Source organism: Bombus impatiens, unplaced genomic scaffold (assembly GCF_000188095.3).
Source record: "Bombus impatiens unplaced genomic scaffold, BIMP_2.2 scf_0075, whole genome shotgun sequence".
NCBI classification, from domain to species: domain Eukaryota; kingdom Metazoa; phylum Arthropoda; class Insecta; order Hymenoptera; family Apidae; genus Bombus; species Bombus impatiens.
This window is the reverse complement of record NT_176494.1, coordinates 341,819-361,422: the sequence shown is the minus strand read 5'-3', so window position 1 is coordinate 361,422 and position 19,604 is coordinate 341,819. Positions and strand designations below refer to the sequence as shown.

At 30.7% G+C, this 19,604-nt stretch overlaps 1 protein-coding gene across 4 annotated transcripts in view; it reads right to left on the bottom strand.

The window, feature by feature from the left end:
• LOC100740693 (TGF-beta receptor type-1) overlaps nt 1–19,604 on the bottom strand; it is a 70,057-nt gene that overhangs the window by 45,147 nt on the left and 5,306 nt on the right. For all 4 annotated transcript variants that reach the window (XM_033324831.1, XM_012394161.3, XM_003485679.4 and 1 more), the window contains exon 2: nt 4,424–4,538. In XM_033324831.1, the coding sequence (XP_033180722.1) occupies nt 4,424–4,538 (115 nt within the window). The remainder of the gene's footprint in view (nt 1–4,423; nt 4,539–19,604) is intronic.

Genomic DNA, 19,604 nt, shown 5'->3' with positions numbered 1-19,604 from the left:
TAAACAATGTTTCGCCGTTTACAATTTACAGAGTCAGTGATTTTGTGAGTTGGTTAATAAAGTTTGTACTATTTGCTCCGAGAACCATTGGAATCTACCTTTTTGTAACAAAGATAAAAATGGAATCGATTAACGATCTCTTACCAATGAAGAAATATAACGTTTCAGAAACAGCAACAACCATCTTTGCTTTTTATAAAATATCCAAAATTCCCAACTACGAGTATGTCTGGAGTTAATGCATTTATCAAATATTGAAAAATGACAAAAGTGTATAAGATACAAAATAAGATATAAATATAATAGAAAATGTGCAAAGCAAAACACTTACTGGTTATAATTTTTAACTTGCAGTTTTTTGTTATTATTCTTCTTTGTTTGGTAAGAGTGTGAGATTTACATAAACATCCACGGTCTAATTATTTCATATTCTTATTACATATTACGATATACTATGTTAAGGAAGAAGATAGAAATATACGTGATACTTTCTGATCTAACAATTCTCAGAACAATTCTACTGTGAAAGTAGAAAGTCAGAAAAATAACTTGAATAAAAAACGACACAGCTATAGTGGGAGCGCGTTATAATCTTCAAAATGCGTAATTTCGAATTATTCTTAAAGATATCAGTACTATAAACATATATACATACATATGATGATATGATATGATATCTTTAACAATAGTACATACATATTATATTATTGCTATTCTTGTCAAAAGAGTTAGAAATAATAGTTAACCATAATTTTATCCGGTTATAGAGGATTACATAATATAAATTATAAATAATAAATACCTATTGTTCAGTCTGCTAGAATTTCCCTAAGGCTAAATTCATGGCTACCCCCACGCGTTAATCGAGAACAAAAAAATTAACTGAAAAAAAGTGAGGTGTAGAACATAGATTGCAGATGATAGGTACTATAGGGTGTTTTCACGAGACCTTTGCACTTCCGTTTGATTCGTATTTTCATAGCGACGAGAATCAAAAATCGCGAGAACGGCTACGTTGAAGCGTTACCAACGCGACCACCGGCCGACAACAATAATTCGTTTCCGTCGCGTTGAAACTGCCAAAATAGACGCTAATCATGCCTTGGCAGGGCTAACTGAAAAAAGCGGTTAAACGTTCCTGGAAACTACAACGAGGGAATCGATCGTAATCGTGACGTAAGAGAATGGGATCGTTGAATTTGCTTTCCCGATGAACATGATCGAACTAACTTGGGAAATCAGAGCTGTCCGAGTACTCAGAATGAGCCAGAATATATACAGGATTCGACCGAATAACATGTAAAAGCAGGCGTATAATTCCTTGTGTAAAAATAAAGCAAAATATAGAACAACATTTTTTTATTCTCGGCTTAGTTTTCGACAAAGTCGAATTTGAAAATTTATTAAGTATACTTGAACATGGTTAATTTCGAACTGAACGGGGCTAGATACATAATCGACAGGAGGCCGTTCTGTGTAAATAAGTCAAAAATGTAGAATAAAATTGTTTCTTTTAAGACTTCATTTTCAAGAAAGTAGAATTTGGACGTGTCTAGTTAAGAATCAGCCTAGTACACGCGTATGATAAATTTTCAAATTCTTTTTTTTCGGAAACACAGTGTCTTGTGAAAAAATCTTATTCTACATTTTCGACTTATTTTTCACGCATAGAATGATCTCCTGACGATTATTTAGTCCTGTCCATTGCGAAATTAGTCATGTTCAAATATACTCGATAAATTTTCAAACTCGACTTTCTCGAAAACTAAGTCGAAGGTGAAAAAATTGTATTCTATATTGTTTTCTTATTTTTACATAAGAAATCACGTCGTGCCCGCTTTTACGTGTTATTCGGTCGGACCCCGTATTATTTCGACAGCTTCGTGTGTTGAGGAATCGAGTCTTTATAATGGAATTTTCAGCTGTTTTGAAAAATCATTGAATTGAAAGTATTGAAACGGGCAATTAGTTATAATCAATGGAATCTGTTTTTTTCAAATACGCTCTAATAGTTTGTTATTCGAATAATTGTTGACTTATTACATATTTGGACGCGCTTAAAAAAATATTCTGGATTCGACTACTTTTGATTTAATACGTCGGAAGAAACGAGTTGGAGTTTGACTCTTCGAATTCTTGAATATTTAATGTTTCGAGTAATAATGTTTTTTAATATTAAAATTTTCGATCGAATATTGCATGCTTTTGAGTATTTGGTTTTTTCAATGGAATTCGTTTAGCATCGAAGATTTCAAGTTTGTATATTGGGATTTTTTAACATCGAAATTTTTACTTTCTCGTATCTGCTCGAATCACTTTCAATACTCGAATTTTTCGTTAATTAATCTAGTATTTATTGTACCTACCTACGATTAGATATTTCAAATTCAAAGAAAAAATCAAGCTCGTTACATTAATTTCAATTTGTCAATCGTTTAAGTTAGTCATACACCATAAAGTCGTTTGATTTATGTTTCACGTATATAGTCAGAAATTAAAAGGATTAACGACCATAAGTAGAAATATCAAAAATATCGTAAATGAAGTAACTTTACTTAAAAACAATATTGTATTAAAAAAAAATTTAGTCTACGCCAAAATGTACTCAAATATAATTTTAAAAGATTCCATTTTGTAAATTATTACTCTATTACCATAAAACTGAAACTTTTTAAGCTACTATAAAAATCAAACAATTATTAGCTCTGATAGCAAATCCGGAAACGTTTCACGGCGAATTCGTTATGTCGAATTCGATAAAACGGGCGTGATTTAAAACTGGCAATGAAACATCTACATATGTAAGAAGGATAATGATAATCTTTATCCGACGTATCTATATATTTAATTTGTTTTATTTTACGCGGTGCGTTTCACGAAAGGAACGCATTACCGACGAGCTTCACCGGTACACCGCGCTGGTTGATCGCTTGTTTTATTGCTCTGTCCATAATTTATTCCTCAATAACGTCCAATTAACGCTGGAATTAAGTTAAAAAATCACTTTTGCCGGATACTCGAGTTGGGAAAGCACATTGTTTGCCGCGATTATCGCGGACAGATATTGCTTCTATTTATTTCAGATAACGCGATTACGCGAAGCAAATGTTGTTTTACGTCCATAGATGTAGTAAAATTAATTACTGGTCCCTGATATGAACATCGATATCGTTCATCCCCTAATGTCATGATTTACCATTGTTACGAAATTTATCGCACAGTCTGTTTCAATGTAGAAATTTAACGGTAGTGGTATTACGTTCAATTATTAAACATATAAATGACAATTCAAAACAGTTCATGTAATATTGCGATATTACACGAGATACTCCCCGTAATCTAGAATATTTGAACTTAATGAACTTAGTAAATTAAATAACACAGTGTTTCGAGTAAATGTTCATTGGCGTCAAATGAGGAACTTACTAATGTAAAAGAAATTTCAAAAATATCATTTTCTTCATAAAAAACAAAAATCATCCTGTACTTAGTACTTTTCTGAATAGGACCATATATTTCTCTCGTCATATCTTTATACTACTTTACAAAACGAATTCATTTCATTCGTTAATGTTAACTAATTTGATTCGTTTTTGACTTGCCACTTACTACTTCATCGTAGATACATAAGTAACATTGATATTCCAAAACTAATGAAAACTATAGATAGAAGAATATGACGAAAAGAATATATGGTACTACTGAAAAGATACGAAATAAACATAGAAAAACAAGATACAAAAAGACACAACTTTTACTCGAAACATTTTATTTGTCAAACTATGAGCTGAAACATCTTGGTAACCAATATGTGAACCACTCTGTATATAAAGGTTATAAGACATTTATTGCAAACATACAATAAGTAGATCTTTCGTGACTTGTACGTACATTTTTGGATTTGTTGAAAATTTTACCAATTGTATAATCATGATAGTCGTATTATGTCGCATGTTATAAAAAAATATTTTGTATAACACATAATATACATATTCAGAAAAATTATCTTAAATTATCTTAAATATTCCTCACAAATGTTGGATCGTAATGTAATTTGTAACTTGTATCGTTGTGTATAGTAGATAACTTTTATATATGTATATTACAACAAATATCTATACGTACGTAAATCGTTTGAATTGTCATTTACATGTTCCAATTCAATGTAAATGTAACATATATTCAATTTTAATAGAAACATATAAATAATTTATTCATGATTGTCAAAATATCGAAGAATTAAAAAATCAAAACGATTTTCGAACGAAATCATCGTTTTCGTAAACCCAATAGAAATAAATGGATCGTTCGAAAGATTAACCTTTGTCGACTGAAAACGACATATCGGCGATTAAAGAGAATTTGATTTTTTTGATCAGTGAGAAATTACTGTCGTGGCTAAATACACATGCAAATACGTTACCTCCGGGCATATGTGGTCATATCATTCTCCAAGCTGGTGCTAGCGAAGCAATAACCATCGGTTTCGCACGTGTGATTGGTGTCCGTACAAATATCGCAATAACACTTCAACAGTCCTGAAAAACGAAAAAAAGAAAGAAATTTTATTGACAATGGTAAACCAGTTGAATGTCATCGAATATCACGCATTCGATGCATATGAAATGTCATTTGTTTGAAGTTTGAATTTGGTGCGCTATTACCACCCTTTAAATTTTGTTTTATCGTGATGGTGAATTATCATCCACTATATTAAATGAGAAGAATCACACATAGGTATGATTCATACTCTTCCTTCTACTATGAATCATACATATTCAATGTCAAGAAAATTTATAACAAAGATATCAAACTTTGTTATTCTGACATTAACGCGTTACACAAATTTATTCTTTTAAATTTCCCGCATATCGCGACATATTTCAATGCTTGCAATTTTTTAAATAGATATTAAAAGCGTAACAATTTTTTTTTTTTTGCATGTGTGATACTCAAATATATTCAAATATATTTTACAATATTCTCTGGCAGAAAATATAAGATTCAAAGATATTTACGCAACTATTTAAATTTAAATGAACTCGAATTTAAATTCCTCGTAATAAGTTGGGCAAGCTAAAAAAAACGTCGCTTCGAGTGCAACTCGATTTACTAAGAAAAACGATGGAAGCATTATCTCCTCGGTAATTTATCACGTGCTTGATGACTGATGACGCACGTCATTTCGATCGTACCATGTACCTTCTTTTTTCACTCGAACCTGTCTAGCTGTATATCGAAATATGTACATACATATTGTAGTAACAAATATCAAGACAAGTTCACCATCACTGGGATTTCAAGGTTTCCTTTCCCAAAATTTTATGTATACTTTATGATTAGCATTTAATACATGACATACGATAGTCCAATCGCAAAATATTTGATTTCTCTTTGATTAGATACTATCAAAATGGCAGTTGATAGTACGTTATTTTTTCGATATTTGAAACTTTTTCTGATACTTTTCTATATAAGATACAATATACTAAAATTTAAGATTAATTATCATAGTAAATACAATTGCGTACACGCAGCATGGAGCATGAAACACAGAGTATGTAATATGTACACGCGAGTATGAATGTTAATACAATGTATATGATCTTAATAGAATTCAAACAAATTCAGGAAATTTGGAAAAACTTTACTTAATAAGTAATTATTTACTTTACTTAATAAGTAAGTAAATATGCAATTGTAATTAATTATTCAAAGTTTTTACTATGCCAAAGTATTACTTTTTCTATAAATCGCACAAAATGAAAAAAAGGTTTTACGATTAAAAATCGTAATTGATTGGAATTTTTTAATTGGAATTTAATGTTGTATTAACTATAAGGTTACTAGCGATATTATAGCAGAATATATTATGTGGCAAACAAATATTAACATTATAGTAATATTCGTTCTTTAATTTAAAGTTTTTATTATATAATTTAGTATTCGTTTATGAAGAATTTCAATTTTTATCAACTGAATCATATAATAATTTCTAATACATTAACAGAGATAAAAATGAACGAAATTCCCCATTTCGTATCATATCCGTCATACCCTAATCTAAGCTACGAGAATAAAAAGAGGAGTCAAAACGAGGCAATCGAGAAATTTAGTCGATTCGCGGAAATATATAATCACGTGTACAATATCTTTCCGTGGATCAACAGAACACATGATTTCGGAGAGGTGGTACGACCTGACGAAACAAGTTTAATTCAAGTCATTAGTGCACGCCCACAGCGAATGGTCTCGCGAACCGAGACCACCTCTTTCGCCGCAGCGGACACAGATCGTAGAGTCCCACGAAACTCGAGGAAATATATACCACCTGTATGGGATTCACAACATGCCGAGCCCCATACAGCGTTTTTTGCGCGCCCACGAGATCCGTTATGGACTATGGACCCTTCCTATAGCCAGAGCGTTTCGTATGGAACCACCTCTGTAAATTCAAACCTCGTGCGGATCTGTTTTAGTATAGTATGGTCTAGCGAAGAATTTTTAATCCTCTCATCGAAGGACCACGAAAGGTATTTTAGAAAGAGCGCGAGAGAGAGAGAGAGAGAGAGAGAAAAGAGAGTCCCAACTCGTTTCTTCGAAGATGTGGGAAAAATGTGGTAATATACGTGGTGCGGGTGAAGTCAGGGAGATACTGGGGTTCAAAATTTTATTTCACTGCTCTTTATTGTTTGCACCTATTTACGGCAGTAATTGCATTTATCTTATATATGCCTGACATACATTACAATTAAAAATGAGGTTTGGCTTCATTACATTAAACTGATTAAACGGTAAGCGCTATGGAGTATTTTATTATAGATATCTTGTTATCCAGAATTATGAATATAAACGAATATTTATTCGAAAAAGACCACAGTTGTCAGAGTTTCTTTTACGAAGAAACTCAATTATCTAACCCAAATATCAAAGAAAGAAAATTTGTCATTTACTGGTATATATAGTTGTACAATATATATACTCCCGAATAGATGATCTACTACAAAAATAAATTGTATTTTTTTCCTTTCTCCCTGTCCTTACAAATTGAAACGAGAGACGTATAAACACATCGCGTCACAAGCACATGTATAATATAATCATATCCACACATGAACCTAGCGCCAAAGTAAAAGTATCACAAATATTTTTATGGATACCTCGAAAACTAAAGAGGACGTCACAGCAGTTATATGTATAGGAAGACGTTGCTCAAAATGTTAATCTTCTTTTATACATGATTTGCATAGTAACTAATCTGAAAAATATCTTTGTTTCTCCGATCCAAGTTTCATCTTCACTAGTTACCGTAGATCAAAGTGTTAGAAAAATCGGAAGCTTTTTTCGCAGTTTCTTTTACAAATTAATCTCACTAGCAAACGCGTGTACCGTCCGAAAGGACAAGAATACGATACTTTATTCTCGATTCGACTACTTTCATTTTCGAGAAAATTGATAATATGTCGTCTGGAAGCAGCGTCGATGCAAGAGTAAAGTAGTCAGCCTTGTACTTATGCTAGCTCAAACTTTTGTTCTGGGTTGTTGTCAGGTCTACGTGTTCCCTTTGTTGTATTATTTTTGTTACAATGTAGAGAAATGTCCATTCTATTATAAATACAGCTTTTCATATTATTTCTTAAATTAGATATAATAGCGAAATAATACTTTGGAACAATGTTTAGAGCAAGTTGAACAATCCAGGACAACTTTCAATTTACATGTTCAAAAAATTCCAAAAAGAGGGCCATATCAAAAATTCACTCTTTCGGGATGATTTCTGAAACTTTTCGAGATAAATCATTATTTATTTGGAACAAAATAATAAATGTACTTTTAAATTATTGTAGGATGTATAAGATATATTTGTAATGAACATCTTTGATCTACTCTTATCCTCTGATATTATCAGGCAACTATATAGAGTTGATGGATATTGATAAACCAGCTGTTATAGATGGAGAATATCTTGTCTCCTGCTGCACTTTTCAAATTCCTTGAAGCGCACTCAGGAAACAGAAACGCCTTTCTCTTAAACATTTATCTAAATCTAAACAATGAAGGAACAACGGCAGCGGTTGTACTTTATAGATAAAACGCAAAGCGTGTACGATACATGCGGGGGTGTCGTTCCCAGAACTCTTGAGGCATTGTGGTTTCCATATGTATACGATAAATTCTCCAACCTCTACTACGAAAATTTGGAGATTTTTCATGGTATATAAGGAGCTGAATAAATCACGCTCCTCGGACAGAACAGAGAGGACGTCATGAAAAGTATCGTCGTGCTACTTCGCGTCACGTTTTTAACAGTCAATATAGTCGTATAGTGAGATCGGGCTAAAATTCCCTTCCAGTCAATCGTCGGATTTCCTCGTCAGAATTTACGAATCAGTTTAAATTGAGTTTGATATCGCTTTGAAACTGCTCTTAATTTTAAATCTTAAGACATTGCCAATGCGTCAAAACCGTGCGACTAAACTTTAAGGTAATACACATTATGCTTGTTTATCCGCGACACATACATACTTATAACAATGTTTTATTTGCAATAAATACAGTTGTGTTCTCTACAGTTTTCTACAACTATAACATAATTGAACTTATCTACAAGATACGACATTACTGCTCGAGTCAATTCTTATTAATCTAGTTACGAAGCTTTTACTAACATTCCCTGCGATCCTCTGTTTTCGCATCAGATTCATTCGCGCGTCTCGATCCAAAAGAGAATCTTTTTAATCGAGTGGCTCCCCGATTCCGCGTCGAGTTAAATAGTTTGCTTACGCCGCCTGTCTCGATGATTCGCCAATTTCGCATCGCGTTCGTTCACGCAATTCCAACTTTCAACCTCTTGCGGCTGACTCGCTGACCTCGCGCCAGGTTCGTCTATATACATATCTGCTAGTGTTAATGCTAACACACCGCAACCGTATTCCCTAAGCCCCAAAATACTCTCGCCGGCCTCTCGCGCTGCCGAAGCCCCGGCTCGTAACTCGTAACGGAGCGATAATACACATTAAAATGAACATTGATTCTGCAAGGACGCCCGAGTTAGCTTATAATTAACGATCCGTTGCACTCGGAGTGCCAATTACGCTGCTACCAATCTCTTTCCCTTTTATATGAACCTTTTAAATATATCGGATTTGCAAAATTATTATGCACGAGTTTTGATTCAAAAATATTTGTATTCTTCTCAAATCCTTACGTAATCGATTCATAGGAATATTATAAGTATTAAATTTAGGAATAAATAAGACATTAAAAATATGTCGTATGCGTGTATATGAAAATGATACGATGACAAAGACTCCAACAATCGGCGGCTATGTAAATTTTTTCAATAAGAAATTCATAGGGTAATTTATTTTACAACGAAATTTATCGATATTTTAGCTTTCGAAAAATAAATCACTGATTTATTAAGTGTTGTAAACAATCAAATGTATACCTAACATTATAAATTATAACAATCAATTTAAATAATCATAAAAATGGAAAAATACATATTTAACCGTGATATCAAAAAGAAATTAATGTAGTACATATATCGAGTTTTGAAAGCTGTAAGAATGATATATGGAGTTTACATGAAAGCATATAATAAATGACATTTCCTATTTTTTTATACGGAAGCAGTATTAAAATTCAATACGTTGTCGAACAATCCCGCGTTACCAAAGTTGTATTTTTATATATTTGGTTTTCGTTGCAAGTATATGTTCCTTCGTACTTTTCAAAATTATAAACATATTTTCATACTCGTACTATTAAAATACCGAGTATATTAAAATATTGCTTGTCTTAATAATTATACTAAATGTACATATATTTGGTTTCCACAAAATTTCATCAAGTAATCAACTATTTTTGAAAGATTTACTCTAGACTTCCTCTTTAGACTTAACAGAATGTTTCCGTTTCCAATTGTCGCATTAAAATCCTTCTGTTTAATCCTAAAATGACATTGGAGTCAAAAAATCAGCAAAAATGTAGTTATCGCGTTTTTCTTCCATAATCTTCGTGTAAAATAAATTGTACAATTACTCTTTTGAAGAAAATGTAAAAATAATATGCCTTATCGTGATCTTCTGTAGGTTTCAATTGTTTCCAGAGTTAGATTATCAGCCAAACGAACGATATCGATTCGAAGATTAAGATGACATTGTTTTACACACGCGACATTGTTCAACGTACTACGTAAAGCAGACTTGAGTAGAGTACAGATCAAACTAAGACAAACGTTACGGTGAACTTTCCTCACGAACGGGCTTTCGTGAAGAGGAAGACCGATTATACTACGCAAACTCGCCACAACAAGAGCAACTACATATAATCGAGTTGAACGGCAAACTGGTAACAAACCACCAACGAAACGAGAGTTCCGTCCGTACATGGCGATATTAAACACGAACGTTTAACGCCGTTCTGCATAATTTTGCGTAGCATACAGCACCAACTCTTCGTGCATATGAGACGCTATCAAAATAGAGCATGTATGTATTCCACTTTAGGGTGTTATACCTAAGCTTATTTTCTGAGGAATTTCTTGCAAGTATATCATTAAAATTAATGTACAAAATACAGTGGCAATTCTTATTAGTTATAGAAAATAATTCAGTGTTTAACAGGAAAATACGATAGTAATAATCATACCTTTGACTAGAGCTAAGATTCTTTTTATTTTTAGCAATTTTACATTTAAAAAAATATTTGTTCTCGATTCCGTTAAAATCAAAAGATCGATAATAATGAACTTATTATGTCTTTCTACTGCAATCATTAACTATAAGAATCCCTTTTGAACTTATTAAATATAGGGTGAATCAATGACAAAATAAGAAGTATGTATATAGTATGTACTACTGTCATAGTATGTAGTACTATCAAAAAAACTAAAATAACTTGTTACCTATTGGTTGGTTTGTTTTATCGAAAAACGTCTTAAATAAATTGTATTGCATTTCAAGGGACTCATCAAGGGAGGAATGCAATTTTATTTTTTTATATAATTATATTTTCTGAGATATCAAGGAGACTGTTTTTTAAATGGCACTGTATATTTTTTATAACATTGATCGACCCAGCTGGAAATTTTCTACAAAAAGGTACGGACGCATTTAACGATAGACTATTACTTTAATAGATATTATACCATTAATTTGTCAAATTTGATGTGTAAAAGACAAAGACAACGTAAACATAAGAATACCGCTACGCGTTTCGTGGGGTGTACGATTACGTAAGGATGTTCGGCTACTGATTTTACGCAATTGATTAACACCGAAATGAAACGACAATCAATAATAAAAAATTTGCGTTTCGATTTTGTTTTTCAGTTATTGACAATTAAGAATATCCCTACACACGAGCAAACGTCCTTACACGAACGAAAGATCAACCTAAGCGAGGAGCGATCCTCCGAACGACACATGAGCGACAGCTTACCTCGTACAAGTTGTAGAAAAAAAAATCATGGCATTCATAAACAACTCCGCGCGACGTTTTGCAGAAGAAATGGTAAATTGAACATTAAACCTGCTTACTCGTGGAAATCGATAAGAGCATATCGAAAACTGCCCAAGTAGAGAGGATTAATGTTTCCTCTAATCCCTTGCTTCCGCGAGTGTCTACAGCGAAATCACACACGCACTGCGATAGCTCCGGCCGTGCATGTCCACAAAAAGTACAACAAATTACAATAGTCGTTCGATATGTCCTCCGTTCTTTTGCAAACACAAAGCCTTCTTCGCTTAAAATTTTGCCGTATTGCATCTTTATGTGTCCCCAGTAGTAAAAATCGAGGGGATTTAAATCTGGGGACTGAACAGGCTAAAGCACAGGTTGTTTACGTCTCTGAATACCATGATCTTCTTCTGTACAACTTGTGCGAGCTGCCGCTCATATACCGCTCGAAGTGAGGATCGCTCCTCGCTTAGACCGACCTCCTTTCGTTCGTGTAAGGAGTACTGCTCGCGTGCAGGGATATTTTTAATTGTCAATAATTAAAAAATAAAGCCGAAAACACAATTTTTTTTATTCTTAATCTTCGTTTTACTTCGGCGTCAAGAATCACCAGTACATCAACAATCATCGGGTACACCACTACCGCACATTCCTAAATAAGTAGCTACGTTCATAACGTATTGTGCTTGGTGCAAAATCGCGGTGGCATCGCATCGCCCATCTGCGACAATCGCACAATTGCACAACAGTCGCAACTGCGATGTCGCGTCACTTGTCTGGCATCGACCGTAATATGAAGGTGCATCTTGTGAGAACTTAGGATCAATCATTTCCGTACGATAACGAAATTTCTGTATTCCATCTTGATAATCATGTAAGATAAAAGATAGTGAACATTTTATCATTTGATTTCAGTAAGCTTGGTTTATTAATTTTTTTATTATTTTCATGCTTAAAATTATTAAAACGAAAGACTACCTCTGGTACAAACGCGTACGGCGCGGCAAACGCACGTAGGAAATCCCAAGTCACGGCTTTTGTTGCGACCGTAACACTGTAGGACAACACAGGTCTAGTACAGCGTAATATTTCTTTGCGGCTATTCTTTTCTACCACTTTTCTATCACTTTTCTTAGAACTTTTAATTGTAATTTTAATTCTACCTCTGTGTTATAAGTTGCTCGTATGCTCCTAAGCTTTTTTCGTAGCGTTTTCATCATTCTTCACTTTTCGTTAATCTACTTTTAAAATGTGTATCTACATATTTTATTTCATAGACATGGACATGGACGTTTTTCGTACTCGGATAAGAACGATACAACGTCGAAACGTCTTTCTTCCCCCGTGTTTCCTTAACCGCTATCTAACTACTTCTCCGTTCGCTTCGTAGTTCTTCGTTCGCTTTATTGCACAAGAACGAGCATTGTCGCGATAATACAACACTCTGGTTTTCACCAAGTTTCATACGTAACATTAACGTAAAATGTCACTAGAAAATAAAGCCTACCTTGATTTCGTAACAGTAACGTTGCGACAGTGAGTCCAATGTCACAACAATGCGACATGTAGTTTTCATGACGACAAAAGTCGTAACATTTAGTATCATGACCGTAAAAGTCACGATTTACTGTCACGTGAAAACATACCTTAAACAGCCAGTGTATAGTGTACATATTTATACATATAGCCCAATAAATTCAACTATGTACTTATAGTGCATACGTATATATTAAGACCAGATGGAAAGAAACGATCATAATATATAAGTCTTGGATGAATAAATACTATGTATATTTAAAATTTTTCTTTATTCTTCCCTCTGGAGTTTAAAAATTATTTAGAAAAATTATCCGAGACAATGTTTTCGTTAAAAAATTGTTCAAAAATTGATTGGAAAAGTAAACAACTCGTAGATGAGAGATCGACAGAATAGGAAGAGTGTAACAAATGTGCATATTTTAATAAATAATAACAATTTTTCTTGCTAGTAATAAAACAAATAAATTATAAACAAATTCTGCTTATTTGTTTCAAGTAACAAGACGAGTTCTGACACTTGTCTAAACTCTAAAGTCGAAGCTTCTGCGTCTGTGCCTCGCTTAATTAACTCATACAAAACCCATTTGTCCATTTCCCTTACTTTTCCAATTTAAGTCAAATGACGAATAATAGTAGAATGACTTACATTCATTTCGAACGCTATTTCTCCTGTTGTTTCTCCATTTCTCATGTCATTAACAATCTTTTAAAATATTACCTATTGTGTATAGATGTCAATGACCTTTCTTTCTCCTGATTCATTTTCTATCCAGAAAATTCTGTTTTGAATCTCGCGTACCAACGTCACGAATTTCTTCAAATATAATTTTCAATAATTTTTGCAATATTTTCTTCAAATTTCAACTCGTATAAGAAAATCACACGAACAGGTATTCTGATTATTCATGACCAATGCCAAATTTATTATAAATCTTAACATTGAATGTACGTGATTTATAAAAAATTTCTTTTCTTTTACTTGGTTGATAATTGAGATATTTAGAGACCATACTGATCAATTCCATAAACTGAAAACTTTAACAACATCGCAAATATTTTTTTACATTTACTTGGAATCTACGTTTGCTTATGTTAAGCAAATAATTAAGTAAGTAAGTAATAATTAGTAATTTACTAATAACATTAGTAAATTAATAAGTTATAGATTGTAGATTGTAGAATTTTACATCGAATAGAAGCATCAGATAGTTTGCAAAATTTAATTTTGCTCATTATCATTCTTTTTACTATTAAACAGGAAAATTTATTAGTGTCAGTTTCTAAATTTCACTAATAATATCACTTTAATATTAATTTTAATTTAATTAATTAATTAATTTAATATTACTTTAATATACTTTGATATTGTAAAAAGGATTCAGGTAACACATAAAATTGAAAAATTGTCGAAATTTACGAAAGGCGATGTGTCTACTAATTTTCGAAGGACTGTACTATTTGAAATATCATTTTACGAGATTTGAAATTTGAATTGAATCGAGACTTATATATATATATAGTAACTGCCAAAGATCTTTCTGACCAAATATAGATTTATTTCGGTGTATATATCTAACTTATACATTAATAAAATTCTTCTTCTATTCGCAGTACGTATTGTATTGTATTTTATAAAATGTTTTACACTGTACACGTTACATCGCGATAAATTTCTATTTCTCGAAATTCTTTATATTTATTTCCATCAAAATTTTTTTATCGTAACGATGCGATGCAGTAAAATTGCACTTTGGTTGAAAACTTGTAGTACTATACCATATCTGATGCTACGCAAACAAATCATTAAATCAATCAATCGATCAAATATTTCTTTGAACTTAAAATAACTAAAACGAAACGTCTAAATATGACTGAAAGCGACATTTATTATGTAGAAAGCCGACAGTAGACCAAAGGAAAATAGGCGAACAGGGAAACACTGAGAGAGAACAGAGAAAAGGAATATGTCGTAATCTCGCCATAAGTTAACATTAACATCGAATACAAGGCAGGTAGCTAGCTAAGACATCGATCGAGCAATTTCTTCACGATATTCTCTATCAATTAAATACTTCCCGGAAATCATCTCTAAAGGAATTGTCAAGTGACCAATAACCCTGTAACGTGACCGTTCACTATGTAATTTATCCGATAACGCAGATTCGTGATTGGTCGCGTAGCGATCGCGCGATTTGTATTTAGACCTAATTTACTATTCAACAATACGGTTGCGTAGAATGTATTCTCGAGAGAATTTTGCATTCTATAGGCCGGATTCACGCGTGAATGTGTGTGTGTATGTATGTGCGCGCGCGTGTGTGTGTGTAATAATAATAATATATATATGCAAAACAAACGACTCTTTTTTACATAGTAATGTGTTACTTGATTGGAATGATGTTCGTATAATAACCAATCAGCTGATTCACGTCTTTCATCATCTTTTTTCTCTTTTCGTACATCCTTCTTTTTATACATACATATTTCTTCATCTATCTTTATACGATTACGCAATTATCGTGGGAAATAATGAAGAATGTTTATACATTGAAACTTATTCCACGTGTACATTATAAGTAGACAGTGATAAAGATAAATCATGGCGTTTTCTGTTGATCGATGAAAGAATATAGTGACGAGTATTGTATATGTACGTAAATAAGCAAATGATCGTAAATTCAACAGATTTTCTATTGTGAAATCTATTTTATTTCTATAATATAGAATTTGGAAATATACATCTTATACTTCGAAGTATTATAAATACAAAGAGGCTTGCAAATAAAGCTACAAATATGAAATATGTTTTAATATAAATCGGCAAATGGTTATTGTATTGTAATTCGTCTCTGACCGTGTTATGAAAAGTTTTAGTTTTATAATATAGGATTCGAGAATGCATTTCTTATATTTTGAGGTATTATAAATGTAATCGTCTTTCAAATTCTTATTATAAGTAATAGTTATAAAATAAATTAAATTTGATATAAGAACTTTTCCTATTTATGTATGTACATATATGCCATTGTACACTACTGCTCAAATATATGTAGGCACTTGTTTATTTTTGGTAGGATATAATTTACAAAATTAAGAATAGAAAGTCCCAGAACAATTTTATCTCTTATTCGAATTATCGAACTGTAAATATCAAAAATTTCTGAATAGTTTCGTTGTTTAGAAAGAGCTTTCATGATTCTCACTTTGTTTAATACTTAGTACATAAGATAAGAGAAGAGTCTTCCAAATCCATAGAGAGACTGTTATGATCAATTCTAGCATTAACCACTTAATACTTTGAGGAATCGTGTATTTAATTTTAATATAGCATTAGTAATGATTTAAGTGGAAAATTTCAATTTAGTATGATATAACGTAATTTGTTGATTCCATAAAAATCTTGTTATCTTTTCAGCATTTACTAATAATAAGTATCTTAAGATCTCTTAATCATTAGTTTCCCATTAATTCATATATTTAGCAACATTCATATACATGTATTGTTAATACAGATCGACCAAAGTATCCACATATAATACTCATGAGCAGTATATATCCGTTCCTCTTATATCAAAACCATAAATATGCGATTCGATGGATTCTAAAAATTCATAAGCGAACGTAAAATAATCAAATAATTCTGGAAATCATGAGTCGAGTTTAAAGTATAACCATAATCTAAAAACAAAGGAAGAGGACATTTAGCTCTGCTTTCCTTTTTTACTGAAATAGTAGAAATTTGCACATTCATGCTATCGATCATGTATTGGCATAAGGAGTTCCATATAAAATCTTTTGTGTTTTATGATTCTAAACAAGCTAATTTTTACACGAAGAAAGTTTATATAAAATCTCAATTTTTTCCTAGTATACAATAGAATGGTTTTTTGAACTTGTTTAGCACGAACGAAAGTCGATAATCGAGTGAATGAAAGTTATTCACAACGGATGCATCTTTGGTGAAAGTTGTGTACCAGTACCACTGAATACACAATAGCTTCACGTTCCAGATGTTTGATCAGGAAAATTTTTTAATTACTTTGAACTGCATAACGTTAGAGATATTTAGAGCGTTATATTATTTTTCGAATGAATATATTTAATATACTTTTAATACACTTTATTCGTAAATGAAATTTCATTATATCACGTAACGCAACATAAAGTAATAGTAAAAATACTTTATAATTTAACATAAAAACAAGAAAACCTTAAAAGAACGTAACTAATGTAAATAGAGATTAGAAATATAATATTAATGCAACCTATGCAAAATGAAATAGACGATAATAAGAAGAACATTTTACAATAATTTGGTTTTAAAGGATGATTAAAAAGGCATTGCAGTAAATTATATGCTTATAAAACTATATCATAGAGTAAAATAAATCTTTATTCATCATATTCTTATCGTATTAGTATACTTTTAATAAAAGAGAGTATTCTAAGAAAAGAAATAAATGAGAAAATTTAATGTAAAACACAGTGAAGAATCGAAACATGTAAAAAGGGCGATATAAAATATTTGTCATAATTCAATCCATTTTGAAATAGAGTTCTATTCTACAAACGTGAGAATCTTTTGGCAGTGATCTTGTCCACAAATTTTTCCATTTAATTTATGAATTGTATATTGTCAGATATAGCGGAGGACATGCTGGTATTGCTATAAAAGCGGCGAGGCAAATGAATAACTATATGTAATTTTATCGGTATTTTTTTAAAAGCTATCTACAAAAGATTGAGATTTCAATAAAAGCATTATATAATCAACTGTATATAAAATTTTCTATTTGAAAGAACAAATATTTTCTCACGCTTTTCATCACAAATTAGTTAAAGAATAATTAGTTTTCTCAAGGATTGTTTATAGAATTTGATCACCCATACTCATACATCAATAGTAATTTGTAATCAAGATTATACTAGATTATATCAGATTATAAACGAACTATCGATTTTTATAATTGTCATTTAAATTTAAAAGTGAAAACAATAATAATCAAATTTAAAAACAATTAATGCGTATTAATCGTAAACAAACTAGCTATTAATCTTAATCATTGTCAGTTAAACTTAAAAACAATAATCACTGAATTTTTAAAACTGCTCAATAACTAAACTCCTTACATAAACAAACTAGTGCTCGATCTTGCGTTCTTTATTGTAAATTGAAATAATTAAATTGCACGCTTTACTTTATAATACCCAAGGCTAAATTGTAATATTGGGTTGGCAACTAAATGATTGCGGATTTTGTCATTAGATGATAATCACTTAGTTGCCAACATCAGCATCGATGTAACATAAATACAATAGACAAACACTTTTATCAAGCTCCTGGATATTATTCACTTCTGATATTAAAAAAGAAGTTGAATGCCTATGTTACATTTACGTTACGTGAAATAAAACTTTGTAAAAATAATACATTTTGAATTTCTAACACATGATTGTTAACGAGTTTGCAATTTTAGCTACTCAAGAATGGACACTTGCTACAAAACATAAGAGGTGCACAATACTTCATTTTATTAATTTCAACTTACTCCATGTGATTGGTTTGTTAATACCTTAGATATCGTTTTCTATTTTAGAAATAATTTGGTGGACCAGGAACTAAGATGAGCAAGTGAGACTTGTGCTAAATGCTTCTTTCTCAATAGAATGAAGTCGATTGAAGTAAAATAAATATAAATGATAAATGTGACTATTGTAAAATATGTATAAAAAGTAAAAATTAGTAAATAACTTCAAATTCATTCACTGAGCATGGGTTATAGAGTAAATTTTGTAGTTGTGACATGGCAGGGGACTGAGAATTTCACGTATAAGAGGTCATTTTTGGATATAAATAAATTAAATTTTTCAGAATTTCCCTTATGAAATTACAGTTATTATTTTTCTCTGTCATGTAAATATACTACTGTAAATAAACTGTAAATATACTATCTAACGTTTCCAAGAGTGTTAAAAACTGACATACAAAAAAATTTCCACTTTGTACGATCAATTAGTATGCAATTCATCCTCGAATTCTAGAATGTAGTTTAGTTAGAAATGATATTAAGTCTTTGATATCTCATAAATAATGAACTATATATATATATATATATATATATATATATATATATATATATATATATATATATATATATATATATATATATATATATATATATATATATATATATATATATATATATATATATATATATATATATATATATATATATATATATATATATATATATATATATATATATATATATATATATATATATATATATATATATATATATATATATATATATATATATATATATATATATATATATATATATATATATATATATATATATATATATATATATATATATATATATATATATATATATATATATATATATATATATATATATATATATATATATATATATATATATATATATATATATATATATATATATATATATATATATATATATATATATATATATATATATATATATATATATATATATATATATATATATATATATATATATATATATATATATATATATATATATATATATATATATATATATATATATATA